The 17,086-nt window shown below is 39.8% G+C and overlaps 1 protein-coding gene across 1 annotated transcript in view; it reads left to right on the forward strand.

Annotated features, from left to right (window-relative positions):
• The window catches only part of PREP (prolyl endopeptidase), a 106,983-nt gene that overhangs the window by 77,873 nt on the left and 12,024 nt on the right, over positions 1-17,086 (forward strand). Inside the window, exon 11 of the mRNA XM_064447535.1 lies at positions 11,443-11,579. Within this exon, the coding sequence (XP_064303605.1) occupies positions 11,443-11,579 (137 nt within the window). The remainder of the gene's footprint in view (positions 1-11,442; positions 11,580-17,086) is intronic.

The raw sequence follows: 17,086 nt of genomic DNA on the forward strand, positions 1-17,086 counted from the left end.
AACTGCTTGGTGGATTAGGATGGGTTTTTTGCTGTTGTTAGTTAACGTTCATCACTATGGTGGAAAACAGATCAGTAGAGTTGAGGGTAGTGACTATTAACAGAAAACAACAATTTCAAATGTTGGTGAGATCTTACATAAACTTTATTCAGACTTAGTTACACTAAATTGTTCAAAACCCAGGAGCTTCTGCAAAGTAAATGAGACACCGTGGCCACTGCTTGGAGCAGACTCTGTGATTTAAAGGAAGAAAGGGAAGAAAATGATAGCATATCTGGTAAACTAAAGTGACAGCTCTTGCTTTCACTTTGAACATGATTACCTTAGAAAAGGGTGCTTGTTAACCAAGATGGTCGTATAATAGTTATGAGCAGTTCGGTTTGTACTGAGAAAATAATTTTTACTAAATAGAAATGATGGGGTTTTGGAGAACTTCTCAAAGGTTTATCTTTTATCAGTGTTCTGTGGCACAGTCAAACCTCTTCATAATATGTTGGTGTTGCTGGATACATCCAAATGGCATAGCCTCCATTTATAGCAAACACAAAAAAATTTGCACTAACAACATGTAAGGCAGAGTAGAAAAAAGCTTCTTGGTTTTTTATCTAGATGGATTTGGTGTTGGTTGTTTGGGGTTTTTTTCCCTGAAATTGTCATTCACTGGTGAAGACATAGGACAAATTAAACACAGTGCTTTGATAGGTATCCAGAGGTGCAGTTATCAGCTTGTGTATGTGGAACACTCATGAGTGGGACCAGTCAGGAGACTTCTCTCTTGTCCCTCAGTATAAGATCAGAAGTAGTAAAAACTGTAAAATTATGAAATCTTGGAGCATTCTGGAAGAATCTTTTTTCCAAGGAAAAGGAAGGGAGGTAGTAATTCAGTTTCCACTCAGCAGAAACAGTTCAGTCACTAATTATGTGAGTTTTTTTCTGTGGGTTTTTGTCTGCCTATGATCCAGTACAAATTCATCAGTGCACAATTTTATTAAGGGTAATCTAGTTTGCATCTTCATTTAGTGGCTGATTTGATTTTATCAATGCTGCCCAGAGGTACTGATAGAATATCATCTTTCCTTAGATTAATTATTTCTGCTCTGTCGTTGAGACATCTCCCAGGAAATTTATGGGACAAGGGAAGCCTCCTAGAAATATCATTATAATTCATAGTAACTAGGTTTTCAACAGAGTAGATGAATGATATAAAGAAAGAGATTATTTCCTTAGTTCTGGCTTGCTGTACTCACAGACAGGGAAAAATTGATACATAAATTCTCCCTGACAGCTCCCTGAACTGCTTGCTTTTCGGGCAATTTGTCAATTATTTTGGAAAGTAATAGTGCACAGTGATTACTGCTCATGGCTGAAAATAGACAATATGCAGAAAATCTTCAAAGCATGATGGTAGAATGCTTAAAATCAGGGAATCTTATACCAATAGGAACATCTCTGACTTTTTCCTTCCACTTACTGGTGTTTTTTGAACTCCTAACACTCACTAAAGTTGACTTGAGATTGTTAGACATTTGAGCTGTTGAGTGTGACTAATAGCAGTTAAATTCCTTACGACTGATATAAGTTTGCTGAATTTTATTGTCACAGAATCACAGAATGGTAGGGGTTGGAAGGGACCTCTGGAGATCATCTTGTCCAACCCCCCTGCTTGAGCAGGCACACCTAGAGCAGGGGGCACAGGAACGCATCCAGGTGGGTTTTGAATGTCTCCACGGAAGGAGACTCCACAGCCTCCCTGGGCAGCCTGTGCCACTGCTCTGGCACCCTCACAGGAAAGAAGTTTTTTCTCATGTTTGGCTGGAACTTGCTGTGTTCCAACTTGTGCCCATTGCCCCTTGTCCTGGCCTTGGGCACTATTTAAAAGAGTACAGTCCCATCATCCTGACACTCTCCCTTTATATATTTATAGGTATTGAATCCCCCCTCAGTCGTCTTTTTCCCAGGATGAACAAACCCATGTCTCTCAGCCTTTCCTCATAAGGGAGATGTTGCAGTCCCCTGATCATCTTGGTAGCTTTCTGATGGACTTGCTCCAGTAGTTCCCTGTCCTTCTTGAACTGGAGGGCCCAAAACCGGGCACACTACTCCAAATGTGGTCTCTCTAGGGTGGAATAGAAGGGGACGATAACCTCCCTCGACCTGCTGGCCACAACTTCTTTTAATGCATCCCAGGATACCGTTGGCCTTCTTGGCCACAAGGGCACGTTGCTGGCTCAGGGTCAACTTGCTGTCCACCAGCATCCCCTGGCCCTTCTCAACAGAGCTGCTTTCCAGTAGTTCAGCCCCCAGCCTCTACTGGTGCCGGGGGTTGTTCCTCCCCAGGTGCAGGACCCTACACTTGCTTTTGTTGAATTTCATTTGGTTCCCCTCAGCCCAGCTCTCCAGCCTGTCCAGGTCTCGCTGGATGGCAGCACAGCCTTCTGGTGTATCAGCCCCTCCTCCCAGCTTGGTATCATCAGCGAACTTGCAGAGGTTACACTCTGTCCCTTCATCCAGGTCATTGATGACTATGTTGAACAGGACTGGACCCAGTACAGACCCCTGGGGAACATGACTAGTGACAGGCCTCCATCCAGACTCTGCTCCATTGATCACAACCCTCTGAGCTCTGTTGTTGAACTAGTTCTCAATCCACCTCACTGTCCACTCATCCAACCCAGACTTCCTTACCTTGCCTATGAGGATGTTATGGGAGACAGTGTCAAATGCCTTGCTGAAGTCAAGATAGACAACATCCACTGCTCTCCCTTTGTTGACCCAGCCAGTCACACCATCCTAGAAGGCTACCAGGTTGGTCAAGCATGATCTTCACTTGGTGAATCCATGTTGACTGTTTCTGATAACCGTCTTGCCCTCTACATGCCTGGAGATGACCTCCAGGGTGAACTGCTCCATCACTTTTCCAGGGATGGAGGTGAGGCTGACTGGCCTGTAGTTCCCCAGGTCCTCCTTCTTGCCCTTTTTGAAGATTGGAGTGACAATCCAATCTTGTTCAATTGTCTTGTTCACATTTTGCCCCAGAAAGAAAAGATTGCTGCAAGCTGTCTTTAGTCCTATGGCTTTAAAAGTGTTCCAACTGTATTTCAGGGATGCATCAGCACATTTTGTGTGTGGTATTCTCTTTTAAGAAGAATCTTGAAGTCTTGCTATGATGTCTGTCTGGAAATTATACCATCAAGTGAAATTTTTCCAGGGTTGCTTTATACGAGTTTTGGTTTAATGTTTTTCCCTAAGTATTGCTGCAACGGTGTCATAAAAACTCATTCTCATCACTCTCTTTTACTTCCTGCTACTCACTGGGTGTTTTTTCTTTCATTGTACAATGAGTACTGCAAATCTGAAAACAATAGATGAGTCTGAAATACTGTCTACACAGCAAGGAGGCGGTCACCAAGACACAACTGTTGAATTCAATAGCATCTGATCCTTAGAATTATTTTGTTCTAAGCTAGCACCCCAGATATTTTCTAGGACTAGTTTAGCCTTGACCATCCTCACTGGTTTTTTTCTTCTGCTGCCATTCTGGTTTTTTTTTTAATCATGTAGAGCCACAAAGGGTAACTTTAAATTCAAGCTTAAATCTCAGAAATTAAATTATTTATAGCTATAATTTGAGTGAGAAACCGCACATGGAAGTGCGTCGCAATACTTTTAAGTGACCTGTTTATTTCAGTAAGTTCTTCAGAATAAAATTTTACGGGATGAGTGAGCTGGGGGCTGATTTTGAAATATGCATTGTCCAGCATAGATGTTCTCAGTTTCTCTTCAAAGAGTAGGAATGAAGAGTATCAGCTATTTTTTCAATATTGTACTAGCCACATGCAGAATTTTTGTAGGTGTTTAGTGATTTATAGCGCCTCTGGCTTTGGGTAGCCAACTTGACATCTGTAAACAGGATATGATTCTCTAAGGAAGAGAGAGCAGAGTGCACTGAAATTGTCCAGCTATGGGAAGTAATAAATAAAGCTCTTGGAAATATAAGTGGAATATGTGGGTCCTGCTGGGGCTTTGACACAAGCTGGGCACTTGACATCACCAGTGTCAAGACTGAATTTGTTCTGTGTGAGAATTTTTGGATACAGGTTTACAGGTGAAATTTGAGCACCACAAATTATGTAGATGCCCCTGCATTAGGAAGAAAAACAACAGGGGTTGTGTCATCTTTCTGAAGCTTGTAAAAGCTCAACAGCTGAGCAAGATGGAGTCAGAAACAGAAAAACAGAATTAGCCAGTTACTGTTTGAGTGAATGTATCTCTTTCAGCATGTTGAATTACATGTGTGCACCTACCACAGTCTAAAACCATAAATAAGAATAGTTATTGTGAAGTAGCTTGCAGAAGGTAAGTTCTTCCCCTTGCTTACCCCATGGTAAGCTGTCTCTACGTTGTTATCCTTAGAGAGTTTTTCATTACAACTTGAACTGATTTCCAGCACGGTGAAAATGAGTGGTGTTTGCTTTCTAATGCCTACACACTATTACTGTGAGTTGTCTCCTGTCAGAGCAGTTTTCTCAATGAAGTAAAGCTTAATTTAATGAAAGAAATTACGCTAGCCAGCAGCTGTTACTTATGTTTTTATTTATAACAGTGTGCTACTTCAATTGAGACAGCCCTTTGCTTATCTCATGCTGTACCAATTCATAGTAATATATTTCTTGAATGTGTAAGCACAGAAGTAATTCAAGAAAGAGACTGTAACTTTGTCCCCGGGACTTTTTTCTTTTTAACATGATTACAATGTATATTTAACTCAAAAGGTAAATGTTACCAATCTGATATTTATGTCTACACTGTATGCTAAGTTTTCTTTAAGGTAAATTGATGAATAAAAAGGAATAACTGCACATGGCAGATGCTAATTACTCTGCTGCAGGAAGCTCTGAGATCACACTGAAAGGAGCAGAGGGTAAACATGTAGAGAAAAGACAAGAAGTCTTTCAGGTTGCAAAAGTGGAGTAGAGGGGTCTCATTAGATGCCCTTTTCCGCTAAGGCTTTATGTAAAGGGAATGCTGCCTTTTAATTCATCCAGAAAAGCACACTTTAAAAGCAATTTCTGCCATGATGGTCCTGCAGGATTTCTGAACTTTCAGCTATCTTTTTCTCTTGCCTTCCCCTCTCTCCTCCCACCACCCTGTGAGATACCTCCCTGTAGTCATTTGCAGCTAGGCAGCTGAACTTAGTAAGGAGACATCTCTTCTGAAAAAAAAATCTCCTGGCACTTTGCCTCTGTCAGCATGAGGCTGCTTTTTGTCCTGGTGGGTGGGTGGTGAAACAATTTCTTCAAGGTTTCTTGATTATTTTCATAGTGCTTTTGCAAATGTCTGTGGTGGGTGTTCTTCTTTCTGGGTTTTACCTGCATGAATTTTTACTGTACTGAGTTACGTTGGCCCCTGTCCAGTTCTGTATTAAGCAAGCTTTGCAACCCACACAGAATTGCTTAGAAGCTAATTTAAGAGGCTTAAAAAAGATTGATGAGGATTCCCCACTGAAGAAAGGAAACCTCAGATCCCATGGATTTGCTGTGTAGTGGTAATAGTTCTCTATTACTTCTCCTGACTTCTGGTTCATCCTGTATATAGGAAAACAAAAACTGGTGGTTAGTAAGAGCTGCTCTTACAGGTGGCACCTGGCTGGGTGCCAGAGCTGTCCGTGGGGCCACTGGTGGTCTTGGGACCATGACACTGCTGCAATAAAGAAGGTATTTTGCTTGTGATGTGGTATATAGTCTTTAGCCCCCGACTAGTATCTGGTTTTTTGTAAGGTCGGAGTCAATGAGGGATTGAATAGGCTGTGGGGAGGTGGTGTGCATGGCAGCACATGATTCTTTTTGAATTGACAAGATTTCTGTCCTGGCATCTCAAGGAGAGGATTTCTTCTTGCCTGCCAGTGGTGAAGTGTTCAGACCTGCTGGTGTGAAGGCAGCATCCTTGTGACTTCCCTTCCTGAAGCACTGAGTAGCAGCTATTAGGACTTGTCAGTGAGAGGTGTTGCTGTATATCATTGTTCAGCCTCAGGTGCCGTTCTCTCTGTACCTAAATACAAGTTTGAACACCCTGATGCCACCATCTGTGCAAGAAGACTTTCTCCAGGGACTACTCCCTTAAGTTTACTCTTCCAGACATCTTTCAAAGATAGTTGTGGGGGATTTTTAAACTGGTGAGCCTTTCACGAACCATTTGCGAAGTTTGGAAAATGTGGTTGACATTAAGTAATTTACTGTGAATTCCTTATGCTTTTCTTCCCCAAACCTCAAAACACAAATGTTGGTGTAAGTGTGATGAGAAATCATCACTTTCACACTTAATGAAGGAAACACTTCAAGTGAAACTTGATAATTGAAACACAGTTCCAGTAAATAAAAACTGAAGTAGTCGTTCACTTCGATCAACTGCTCAACACAGCCGTGTGTGCTTTGCTCGTACCTCTGTCTGCTGGGACTCAAGAGGATACTGTGCTTCTCTAGCACTGCCTGCAACTTTGTGGTGGCTGCTGTGGCTAGTAGAATCACGGTGGCCATGTGTGAGGACAGCCGCTCTTATCAAGAAGCAGAAAACAATTTCTAAATTTCACAAGACTGCTACACCCTGTATTTGTTTCAAATGAAAAGGAATTATCTCAGTAAAACTATATAGAAGACATTGGAACAAAACTCATTTTGAAGGCATTGTCGTGGTGTTACTAAACCTAAATTATTGAACATGCACTGTTAATAAGGAGTATTCCAGCATGATTTATATGTCTTTTTAGTTGCTTTTTGTAAAATTCTTTGGCATTTTGCATGATGATGTCAGTCTAATGAAAAGTGTAACTCTTACCTGGTTTTGATCAAGCACACAAAGACATGGAAAGAGCTGATATCTCTGGTATGTAATACCTAATCTTGAAGAGGTTGAGATACATATTTAGAATCACTAGTGGCTTTCTAAGAATAATTAGCCTACTGTGACTTAGGGGGTGTTTTCAAGTCCCAGAAGTCAAAGTTTCTTTGCATATGTAAAATTCATGTATTATCTGCAGGAAATAATTTTTCCTGAAAAGCCAAACTAATTACTTTTTAATTGGAGCTTCATTCTCTTTGCCATCAGCGAGCAAGTCAGAAAAACTATAAAAGGTTTCTAATATTCAACTATTGTTCACAGCTTAAAAATATATGCATTAGGCCTGGTTGGATAAGATTATTTTTTATTTGTGTTTTACAGCAGTATTTCAAAATCCCATGTTGAATCTTACCTTTATAAGCTTAATTTTAAATCTGTACAAGTTTGCGGTTGGTTTTTGCCCAGAAAGATTTTTGGTTTTGTAAAAGTAGAATAATTTCAGGTGTGCAAGCACTTTTTTCCCTGAACACTTGTAATTAGATACATCTTTTATTCTCTCCATTATATAAACAGAAAACATTTCTGAAAGGGAGAAGAAATGAAACTGAATACCCACAAATTGCTGAGTTTTTTAATTTTTAGAAGTTGGAGTTTTTATTCAATTTCTGTAGTTTTAGGTATTTTTAATTATGTGGCACATTGTGAGTATTCAGGCAGCTCAGTTTTATTTCTTTATTTGTTGTGATGATTTTATCGCTTTAATATTCAAAAATACTGACAAGAGAAGTGCATAGTGGATGATTGCCAAAATTATTTTTAGTTGTGTTTTAAGTCTCAATGTCTGGCTATAGCCATTATCTTTTATATATAAAACAGATAGCCATATTTTCTCTGTACACAAATGAAAGAAAAACTTTGTCTTCAACCTCTCATTTTCAAATCCTCTTAGCTTTTCAAAAGCTAAAATACTTAATTTTGCCTCCTGGCTGTTCCCCTTTTCTCTAAGTGAAGGGTCACCTAACATAAATACTGCACATTTAAAGCAAATAATAATTAGGAGGACAAAGACCTCCCCAGGAGTGAATGTACGGAACTTTTTTATCCTACTTAACTCCTAAGTAAATTTACAAATCCTATCGCATAGCCATTAACTGTATTTACTTGTGAAACTTACTCTGTAAGCTGTCTTGGAAGTACACTTCCATTCATTTTTTAGGTGAAAATGGAGTGTAAATTGCTTTCAAATGATAAGTTAAAAAAAAACAAAACAAAAACAACCAACCAAACAAAACACCACTCTTTAAATATATATGTATGCACTAAAGAAGAATGACTTGTTTGTTTAGCTTATATAGCTTAATCTTCACGGAGTTTATAGTAATGAGTAATTGTGTGAACAGTGTTGCTTTCTCCCTGGGTCATAATAATAAGAATACAGGCTATAAGTTTATGCCTCAGGTTCCAGCATTTAAATTGAACATGACTCTGGCACTGAGACCTCTCTGCTGTGTTACAGATAGGGACATTAGTGTGAGCTGAAGTTAGCTACAACTATTTCAGGGCTGCTGTACTGCTCCGGTGGTATGCTCCTAGAATAGCACAAAGGGTTGCGTGTGGCAGGAGTACCCTGTCAACCACAAAGCATTGCCGGTGCATTCCTAGAGGCTGAAGATATTTATTTTTAGCATATGCCTCCTTGAATGGTGAGTTTCAGCATTCGTAATAATGTCTGAAGCGTTGTTCTCCATCCTTTTCCCTCCAAAATAATTTTGGTAATTTGTCCTCTTCTTACATATGCTAATGGATGTACTTACACGAGTCTTTATTTGAAAATGTATGAGCAATAGTAATATAATGTGGCTGGTACAAGTAGATCACTCCTGTCTATGATAAAGCAGAAAACAGTAGTACCCTTTTATGAGCATTCCTGTAAAAGCTGACAGCTTCTAAAATTAGGCATGAAATATCACCTTGGGAAATTCTTTTTAGGGCTTGCCCTTTGCAGTTTACCTTAATCTTTGAGATAGAAGTGCGTCCCTTTATTGGTTACATGAACAAACCGTTGGACTTCCTTCTGAGATAACACCTAATTTAAAGGTGAGATTGAATCAGTTGTTGAAAATAATCTATTTGGGGAAGCTTAAATAGTTTCACATATCTTGGTGTCTCACTGAATTGATTTCCAACCCCCTCCCATTTGTTCATCTTGGAGGGAGAGGTAATCATTATTTTAGCAAAGATAGGAGTGAAAACTCTTAAATTGCAAATGTCACCTTGACATGCACCTTTTTTTATTGTTGTTGAGTTTTCATTTAACGGTGTGTTATTTAAGCTTAACTGATGATGATAAAAGCCCTACTGAAACCAGTTTTCAGACAGTTGTTTAAAAACAAACAAACAAAAAAGCCCCTTGTTCAGAAAGAAGCATGAAAATTAGTGGCATCCTTTAATCATCAGGAAAGGACTGGCTAACAGCAGTAAGTGACTGGAAACACAGAAGGGCCAGTTGCTCACTTCGTGTGAATTGCCAGCAACAGCTGGAGTTGATGGATAGCATTTCAGAGAGAAGTCTCTCTGGAACTCCTCCTCACCAGCCTCAGCAGTTCTCCTGTCCATCAGATATTTTAATTGTTTATAGTGTGCAGTTATAGGTACAGTTGTTGCATAAGTTGGAAACAGTGATTTCTTCTGTGTAAAAATGCCTTCAGGCTTTTGTTCTGAATTTTTCCATCTGCTGGGAATTGTGAAATACTGAATTTTATCTGGAATATGTCTACAGGTTTTGGTGACGCTGTCAGAGGTAGATGTGGTTTCATTTGAAATTTCTCACATTTCCTTAGCAATGATTAACCTAAAATTATATGTGATTATTTTGTTTTCAACATGTCAGGTGGATTTACATGTTTCACATTACAGGCAATGCTCAGAATAAATGTGTTGCACAGATTCATATTACTGTTGGGGTTCGCGTGTTATAAAAATAGTTCCTGTTGATCGTGCGCTTTATAAAGCATGGTACGTCTATTTCCTTTAAAAGCACAAGAGGTTGTAAACATGCAACAAAATAAGAATGTCATTCTTCTGTTACTTCTTTGTTCTAATTAGACTAGGAACTGCAAATAACGATGCTAAAAGCAAAGCAAAGCAAACAAAAGTAGTCAACGAGAACTTTACGGCAAGCGGTAAACTGCGTTCACACCCACGTGTTTTGTTTGACTGGCAAAATAAGACACCCTGGATCCTAAATTAGAGCATGCAGGCAGATACATGCATCAAACCAAAAAGATATGGGAACTGTGTTAAGCAATTGCAGTGTATCTTTGTGTACATGGAATACAGCTTTTAAGTTCACACAGTGCTCTGGCAGTAATAGAAGGACGTATGAAAACATGTGCTACGTGGATACTTGGTGTTTTGGGAGCTGATTTCCTGAAAGGCCTGTGGGTAGTTCAAAGAATCACAGTCAAGGTAAACAACATCCACTGCTCTCCCTTTCAGTTGTCTTGCTGGATGGGCTTGGGGGTTCTACAGCATTAGGGCTTCTGGTTCTAGTTGCCAGGTAATGTCTGAAAATGCACCGAGTGCTACAAAAGTTTCTATCATGCCTTATGTTACCACCCTGATGAGGTGCAGTGGTCATTGAGACAACCTAGAAAGACTGGCCAATTCTTAGTCCACTTTTGCTGGATACAGACTTGCTTTCATGAATTCATGCTGCATGTACATGTGTTGAGTAGTCAGCTTTTCGCTGTTTTCACAAGGCCTGGTAAGAAACGGCTATTCAAAGTTTACTCTTTTGACTTGAATCCGATGTGTGGAGTGACTCAGATTGGTTTTAGTATTAATACATTGGCATTAACAACATTTCTCAAAATACAGTGACTTATTTAAATATCTTTGGCCTCTGCTTGTGCTTAAGTTTATGTTTTTACAAGCAAAGACTGATGCATCAACTGATGTAAAGAAATTCTCTGTGATTTCAGTGGTACAAGATGAGATCTTCAGAGTGTCTTACGTATTTATTTGGTAGAAACATAGCTCTCTGAAATGCACAACAATGTAATGATTAGTGGGGTCTCACTAAGTCACCACACTACTATGAGTTTCTTTCTTCTCTGTCCATTGTTCTCGAGTGTCTGAAATTTTGAATTTTTAAAAAGGAGAAATGTTTAGAAATTATAATTTTAGATTGGAAATGTGGTTTTAGTTCTGTTCATTCTCCTTGCCAGCTCAGCCTCTGCTGCTTTCATATACGGTGGACCATGCAGTCCTTGCTTTTTCACAATGCCAGTCTTCCCTAGCAGAGACTTTTATTGGTTTTGTAGCGTTTTCTTAAACCACCTTGTATGAGGAATTGATAGATAAGATACGTAAAAATTATACTGTCATACCTTTTGTATTGTCTCATTTTGATACATTTTCCAGAGCTGTTAAGCAACCAAGCGGGGATGGCTATTTCTGAACCTGACCTGGGCAACTGGTGCAGATTGCTTGGAAAGTATTACCCATTGGACACCGTGGAAGTGGTCACCTCCGATTCTTGTTAACAGCAGTTGTGGAGAGTTACGATAATAACAGCATTTCAGATTTCTTTTTCTCTTGTCTTAGGTTTTCTACCCTAGCAAAGACGGTACTAAGATCCCAATGTTTATTATTCACAAGAAAGGAATTAAATTGGACGGTTCTCATCCTGCCTTCTTGTATGGATATGGAGGCTTCAACATATCAATTACACCAAGCTACAGGTAAGCAGGGTAATTTATACCTTCTTCTGAAGTATCTGGTATTAACAGACTGAGGGCAGAGTGTACTATGGATCTGACAGAGTAATTCATTTCAGGTCCCTGAGACGCAAGATGGGGGCCATAAGGACTGCACATCAGTGTCCAGGCATCATTTGTCTGCTTTGTTAGTTCTGAATCCAAGGGTTTTGCCCAGGGTCACAGAAGAAATTTGTGTCAGAGCAGAGAAGTGCTGTCCTGTTCTGAGGTTTACAGCAGGCACCCTGCCCTTTGGATCACACCTTAACCTCTTCCTGCTTTGTCACTGAGCTCAACAGAAAAGCGTATGGACATATTACATTAAGCAAGTATTTGAGCCCTTTACTGAACTGATAACTTAGGAAGTTTTCTTTTTTTCCAAGCTACACAATTGCCTATGACTAAATATTATAGAAAATCAAATGTTTGTTTAAATTAATGTAAATAACTAAAATTTTGCTGTATTTTCATATTATACTTTTGAGGAGATTACAGCAGAAGCAAAACCTTACTGTGTTCCCATATAATCAGGAAAGAGGAAAGACGATTCTGTCGTGAGATGCACATGATATGGGCTCTGCATATGCAGAGCAATGCATTGTGAAACAAAAATGCTGTGTGCAAAACAGGATTTGTAGCCCTCAAAAGCCATAAGCTTTACTGAATAGATGATCTCCTTAAAGAAAAGGCTTATTTCCTCAGCAAGGGAATTTGAATAGGCTTACCAAGAGGCAGTGATTACCTGTAATACCTAAGAAATGTTCCTGGGCGAGGCAGGGGAAAACAGAAATACAAAGGACTGAATGGAGAGTGATTTTTCAGGTAGTGGAAGAGCAGCTCACCAACACAAAAATCATTTATTACGAAACTACCCTATTAAGTTTAGGTGCTACCAGTTTTGCTTTAGAGTCAGCACACTTCAAGAAATCCTTTGTAGTGCTCACTCTTCTGGGTCACTTTGATTGTTTTTTTTCAATGAGCATTTACAGTTTCTTGTTCTTTCTAGCAAATACCTTGTCTAAAAATGGACCTCCCATCTTGTGTTCTGATTATATGGATGGTTTTTATCTGCCTTGTAAAGCTACATTTTTACTTTCCTGTGGTTTCTGAGACACAATTACATAACCAGAATAATTTTTAAATTCCTTTTTAGATTAAGCTCAAGCACTGATTTATTACAGTTTATTACAGATGCTGAAAACTGTGATAAAACTTAGAATTTTTTTTTAAAGTAAATATTATGTACCTAGTGATTTAAGATAAAATTTCACATACTGCAGAGCTGACACGAGCTGGCTGCTGGCAAAAGGGTAAGGTATCTCATGGTGCCTCCTTCCACCTGCCATTTATTGGCCCTGGTGCTTGCTGGAACCTTTGCTAAGCTGATTTACCTCACAAGAATGGCAGAAAACTAGCCCAACATAAAGAGGTGTGTGGGTTTCTGCCATTTTGGCAAGTTAAAATTGACTCTCACAGGAGTCCAGCAAACAGCGCCAGTCAGTCAGCTGGCAGTCAGAAGAGAGGAAGATGGGAGGTGGAAGCAGTGACCTGTGTCTTTCTGAACCGTATGAAACCTTTATTATACAGTTCATAAAATAAGAAGATGAATCTGTAACAGTCCCTTAAAAGTAAATGCACAGAGAACAATCAGTCATCCCCAGATCAAAATACATTATCCGTCAATGTAAATAAAGCATGATTTGCCACACCTCCCTCCTCATTTTTCCCCTGTAATATCAACATGTCCCTTCGCAGCCTTTTTCTTTCTAAAAGAAAAATAAGAGAAGCCAAAGCTTTGAAATATGTCTTTATGGTTAATAACCTGAGAACTGAGTACTCGGTGAGGAAGTGTATTCCAAAAGTAGGCAGAAAAGATCAGGGAAAGGAAATTGTCATTGAGAATTTAGGCCAGAAAGGCAGGACATCCAGTCCCCCCTTTACCTGGCAGATTCAAGTAATGTTTGACTACATCCCTGCTACTATGCACTGCAATATTCCACAGGTAGTTCCCAGGTCCAAGTGCGCTCCAGCCACAGTCCAACATCATGATTCAGTCATTTTTTGTAGGTGAGCACAGGCACGAGCACTAGAAAGCAGGCACAGGATGGTCAAGGCCGAGGCTTGCCACACAGTTCACCTGATCCTGAGCCGAGACATGGCTATGGAAATGCAGCCATGTAGTAACTAGCTTACTTTTAAAAACACAAACAAAAAAGTTCCTGATTTTTTATTTGAACTTAAGGCTCATAACTTCTCACAAAACACTGCACCTACTCCTTCCCAGTGGTTCATTTCTGTCCTGTATTTCTTCAAGCCAGTACAATGTTTAGTCACTGGTATTTCGCACCTGTTAACATGAGCCAACACTCTGGCTTGGGGAGCTCATTTCTGCTTAATTCAGAAGCTGATTTTGCTTTTCATTTTTTCTCCAACACAAGAAAAATGAAAATAAAATCTTTTCCACTGAAAGCAATAGAAACAAACCAACAGGTTAGTGGATCCAAAAATAACTGTGAGAATGACAGGCCAAAGTCATTAAGTCAGTTACAGTAGTGGTTTATTTTTGAATGCAAGCATGCATCTTTTATATGCTCCTCTGGCCTGGAGAGCTGCATTTGGTAGCATTCTGAGTATGATGCCTGCTAGAGCACTGTCATTAATCATACAGCCTGCATAGCAAGTACAAGTTAAGGCTGATGGAACTGACACCAGTGGTGTGGCAGAGCTGCTGGGGAAACGCCATTACAAATGACCTCAAATTCAGCTAATTACCCTGCAGGAACCAACGTGTTTCCCTTCACTGTTCTGTATGTGCCTGTGTGGGTACAGGAGAAGCCGTATCTACTGCATCGTGGAATGTGGCTGGTTGTGAAGCAGACTCCAAAACTGCATTTCACTGCTGCAGGGCCAGGTTGTTCCAAGCCTTTAAGCAAAGAGGTAGTCCAAGGAGAGACTGTAAGACCACAGAAGGGTCAGGCAATATAGCAGCCAGGCGTGCAGAATGCAAGATTACTCTTTTTTGTGACTTTATTACCACTCCCTGCTGCTCCACAAAAGCCAAGAAAGCAACCAAGTGCACTGACTCAGGATTTTTTCCCCAACACCAGTGCACTAGCCTGCATTTCTCTGTCAGCTATAATGCCTCACAGCAGATCAGTAATTCTGGGAAAGCATTCTTACTCCTTGAAGCACAGCTCCTCACGTTGTTCTATGCTGTAAAAAAGAAAGAAAAAAACCTGTTTTCTTATTTCTTGTGTTATGCTCCTTAAGAGTGACAGGGTCTGGAAGGAGCCCTCCAGGGAAGGACCTATCTTCCGCTCCCTCCACTGGCTTCTTCCTGGCCCTGTAGCCCTTTCCTTTACTCTTTCCTTACCCTGCTCCCAGGAGAGAAGGAAAAACAAGGATAATGAGCAAAAGGCTATGGAGACTGTTGGGAAAAGCAGGGAACCAGACTTTCCTCTGCAGAATGAGACATTTTATAGGCATCCAGGGTGACTGGACAGTTTGCTGAGACTCAGACACCAAGTTGACCTGAAATCAAATCTGGAAGCAAGAACCCACCTGGAAGAACACAGGAAGCGGGAGCCTTGAATGTTGTGCTGTCTGATCACTTGGAATTTTCACTTTTTTTAAAAGTTAATGAGTCCTGATTATATACTTGTAAAACCTCATTCCTTGAACTTAAAATTCACTTTGAGAAAGCTTGTTACAGGCTCTAGGCAAACCTACCTCAAAGTATTGGTCAAGTTAGGGTCTTGACTCACTTTACTACTGACCATACCGGAGCGGGTGTTCATTGATAGTCATTGGCAGTGATGTTATTGGATGTATGTGTTGGGGTATATGGGGTAATGTTTTCTGAAGCATCTAAATCCCAGTAGTATTGCTGAGAGTGAGTACAGATGTAATAAACCTTACTTATAATTTGGGCAATATAATTATAGTTATCAAACTCTGGGCTTTATCACATTGAGGGTCTGTGTGACAGAAAAATCAGTTGCTTGTGGAAATGGGAACTAGCTTCCTATAATAAGAGTACTGCATATCCTATGAGATCGTAAGTCACTTAGATCCCTCCAAAAATTGTTATCAAGGTACCATCTCTGTTAGAGTCCATGGACAGGATAGGGTGCATTCTGTTCTTTGGTTTTGCGTTGCTCACAGATTCTTTGCTGGTTAAGTATGCTGATCCCTCACATGGACACAGTGTCTTTCAGCAGATGGAAGAGGATGTGCTCTAGTCTGGAATTTTTTATTTTTTAAATATCCTTAGGCAATATATTTTGGTAGCAAGCTCTTGTCTTACCTGCAATTCCTATACTTGCTCCCTTTGATTACTAGGAGAACAGTTAAGTTTGGACCAAAAAGTTTGTTTTGTTTGGGACAGAGACAGGGAAAAGAAGTGCAGAATATTCTGGGGGGTTTTGTGGATCTAACATACCAAAAATTAAGAAGCCACAATCTCATGAGGCAACCTACTATCAGGCTACTCCACGTTAGCTGTGGAGCAATCTGTCGAAATTAGGCATCCTGGAGTTTGACCTTTGCACAGTGTGCTTATAGAATATCAATCTTGCATCTGATCACCACATCACAGCAATCTAAGGAAAACACATTTCACAGTGATGGACTTCAGATTTGATTTTACAGAAGCCTCATGAGCCATCTGATGGCCACAGATAAGCAGCCTGGGTGGAAAGTTTTTCCTTTGATGCATTATGAAAATACAGAAATCTCTTATCAGTTGTCCTCCTGCTTTTCTTTTTGTTTCCTTAGTCCTTGCTATATACCCTCAAGAACAAGTGCCAGTACATAGATAATTGATGTGGGAGGTACAAAACTTTTACCTGTTTTGGTACTACATCCACATGACACACACTGTGGAACTACTGTCTTTCAAGATGTTCCTGATAAGCAGTAGGGAGATTTCAAGGTAAAAAGGCCCAATCCTTGCTCTTGTGGTTGAATAGGATTAATTTCTGCAGGCAGTGTTTTCTTCGATAAGCAAAGATTTCAAGTAAATAAGAAATCTAACCTACTATAGGAAAAAAAAAAGACTTATTGGGATTAATTTTTAATATTTTCTGGTCTCCTTGGCATATGCGTGGTTTGCCATCTGGAGCTTCTGCTACGTTAAGCTACTGCCTCAATGGATCAGAGAACTATTTCTCTTCTTAATTGTTAAATATAATTTAAATTACTTCAGTCCCTTTTAAAAAGATAGCAATAGCTTTGATACTTTTGCAATTTGACATTTTAAAAAAAGTTACTTTAGCTTTCAGCCAGGTTGTAGAGATACTAGGGAAGGTAGAACTTGTAGTTTTATTTTTTACCATTTGTTTTGTATTTAGCAATGTAAGTGAAAAATAAATATGAAGAGGGTTGGCCAGAACTTGACTGCAGACCCTGGCACAAAACAATGGTAGAAGCAGGGTTTCTCTTTGCAAAGACAGTTTTATAAAGGTCCAAAAAAAAGTTTATTGAGCAGAAGT

This window comes from Phalacrocorax carbo, chromosome 3, assembly GCF_963921805.1.
Source record: "Phalacrocorax carbo chromosome 3, bPhaCar2.1, whole genome shotgun sequence".
NCBI classification, from domain to species: domain Eukaryota; kingdom Metazoa; phylum Chordata; class Aves; order Suliformes; family Phalacrocoracidae; genus Phalacrocorax; species Phalacrocorax carbo.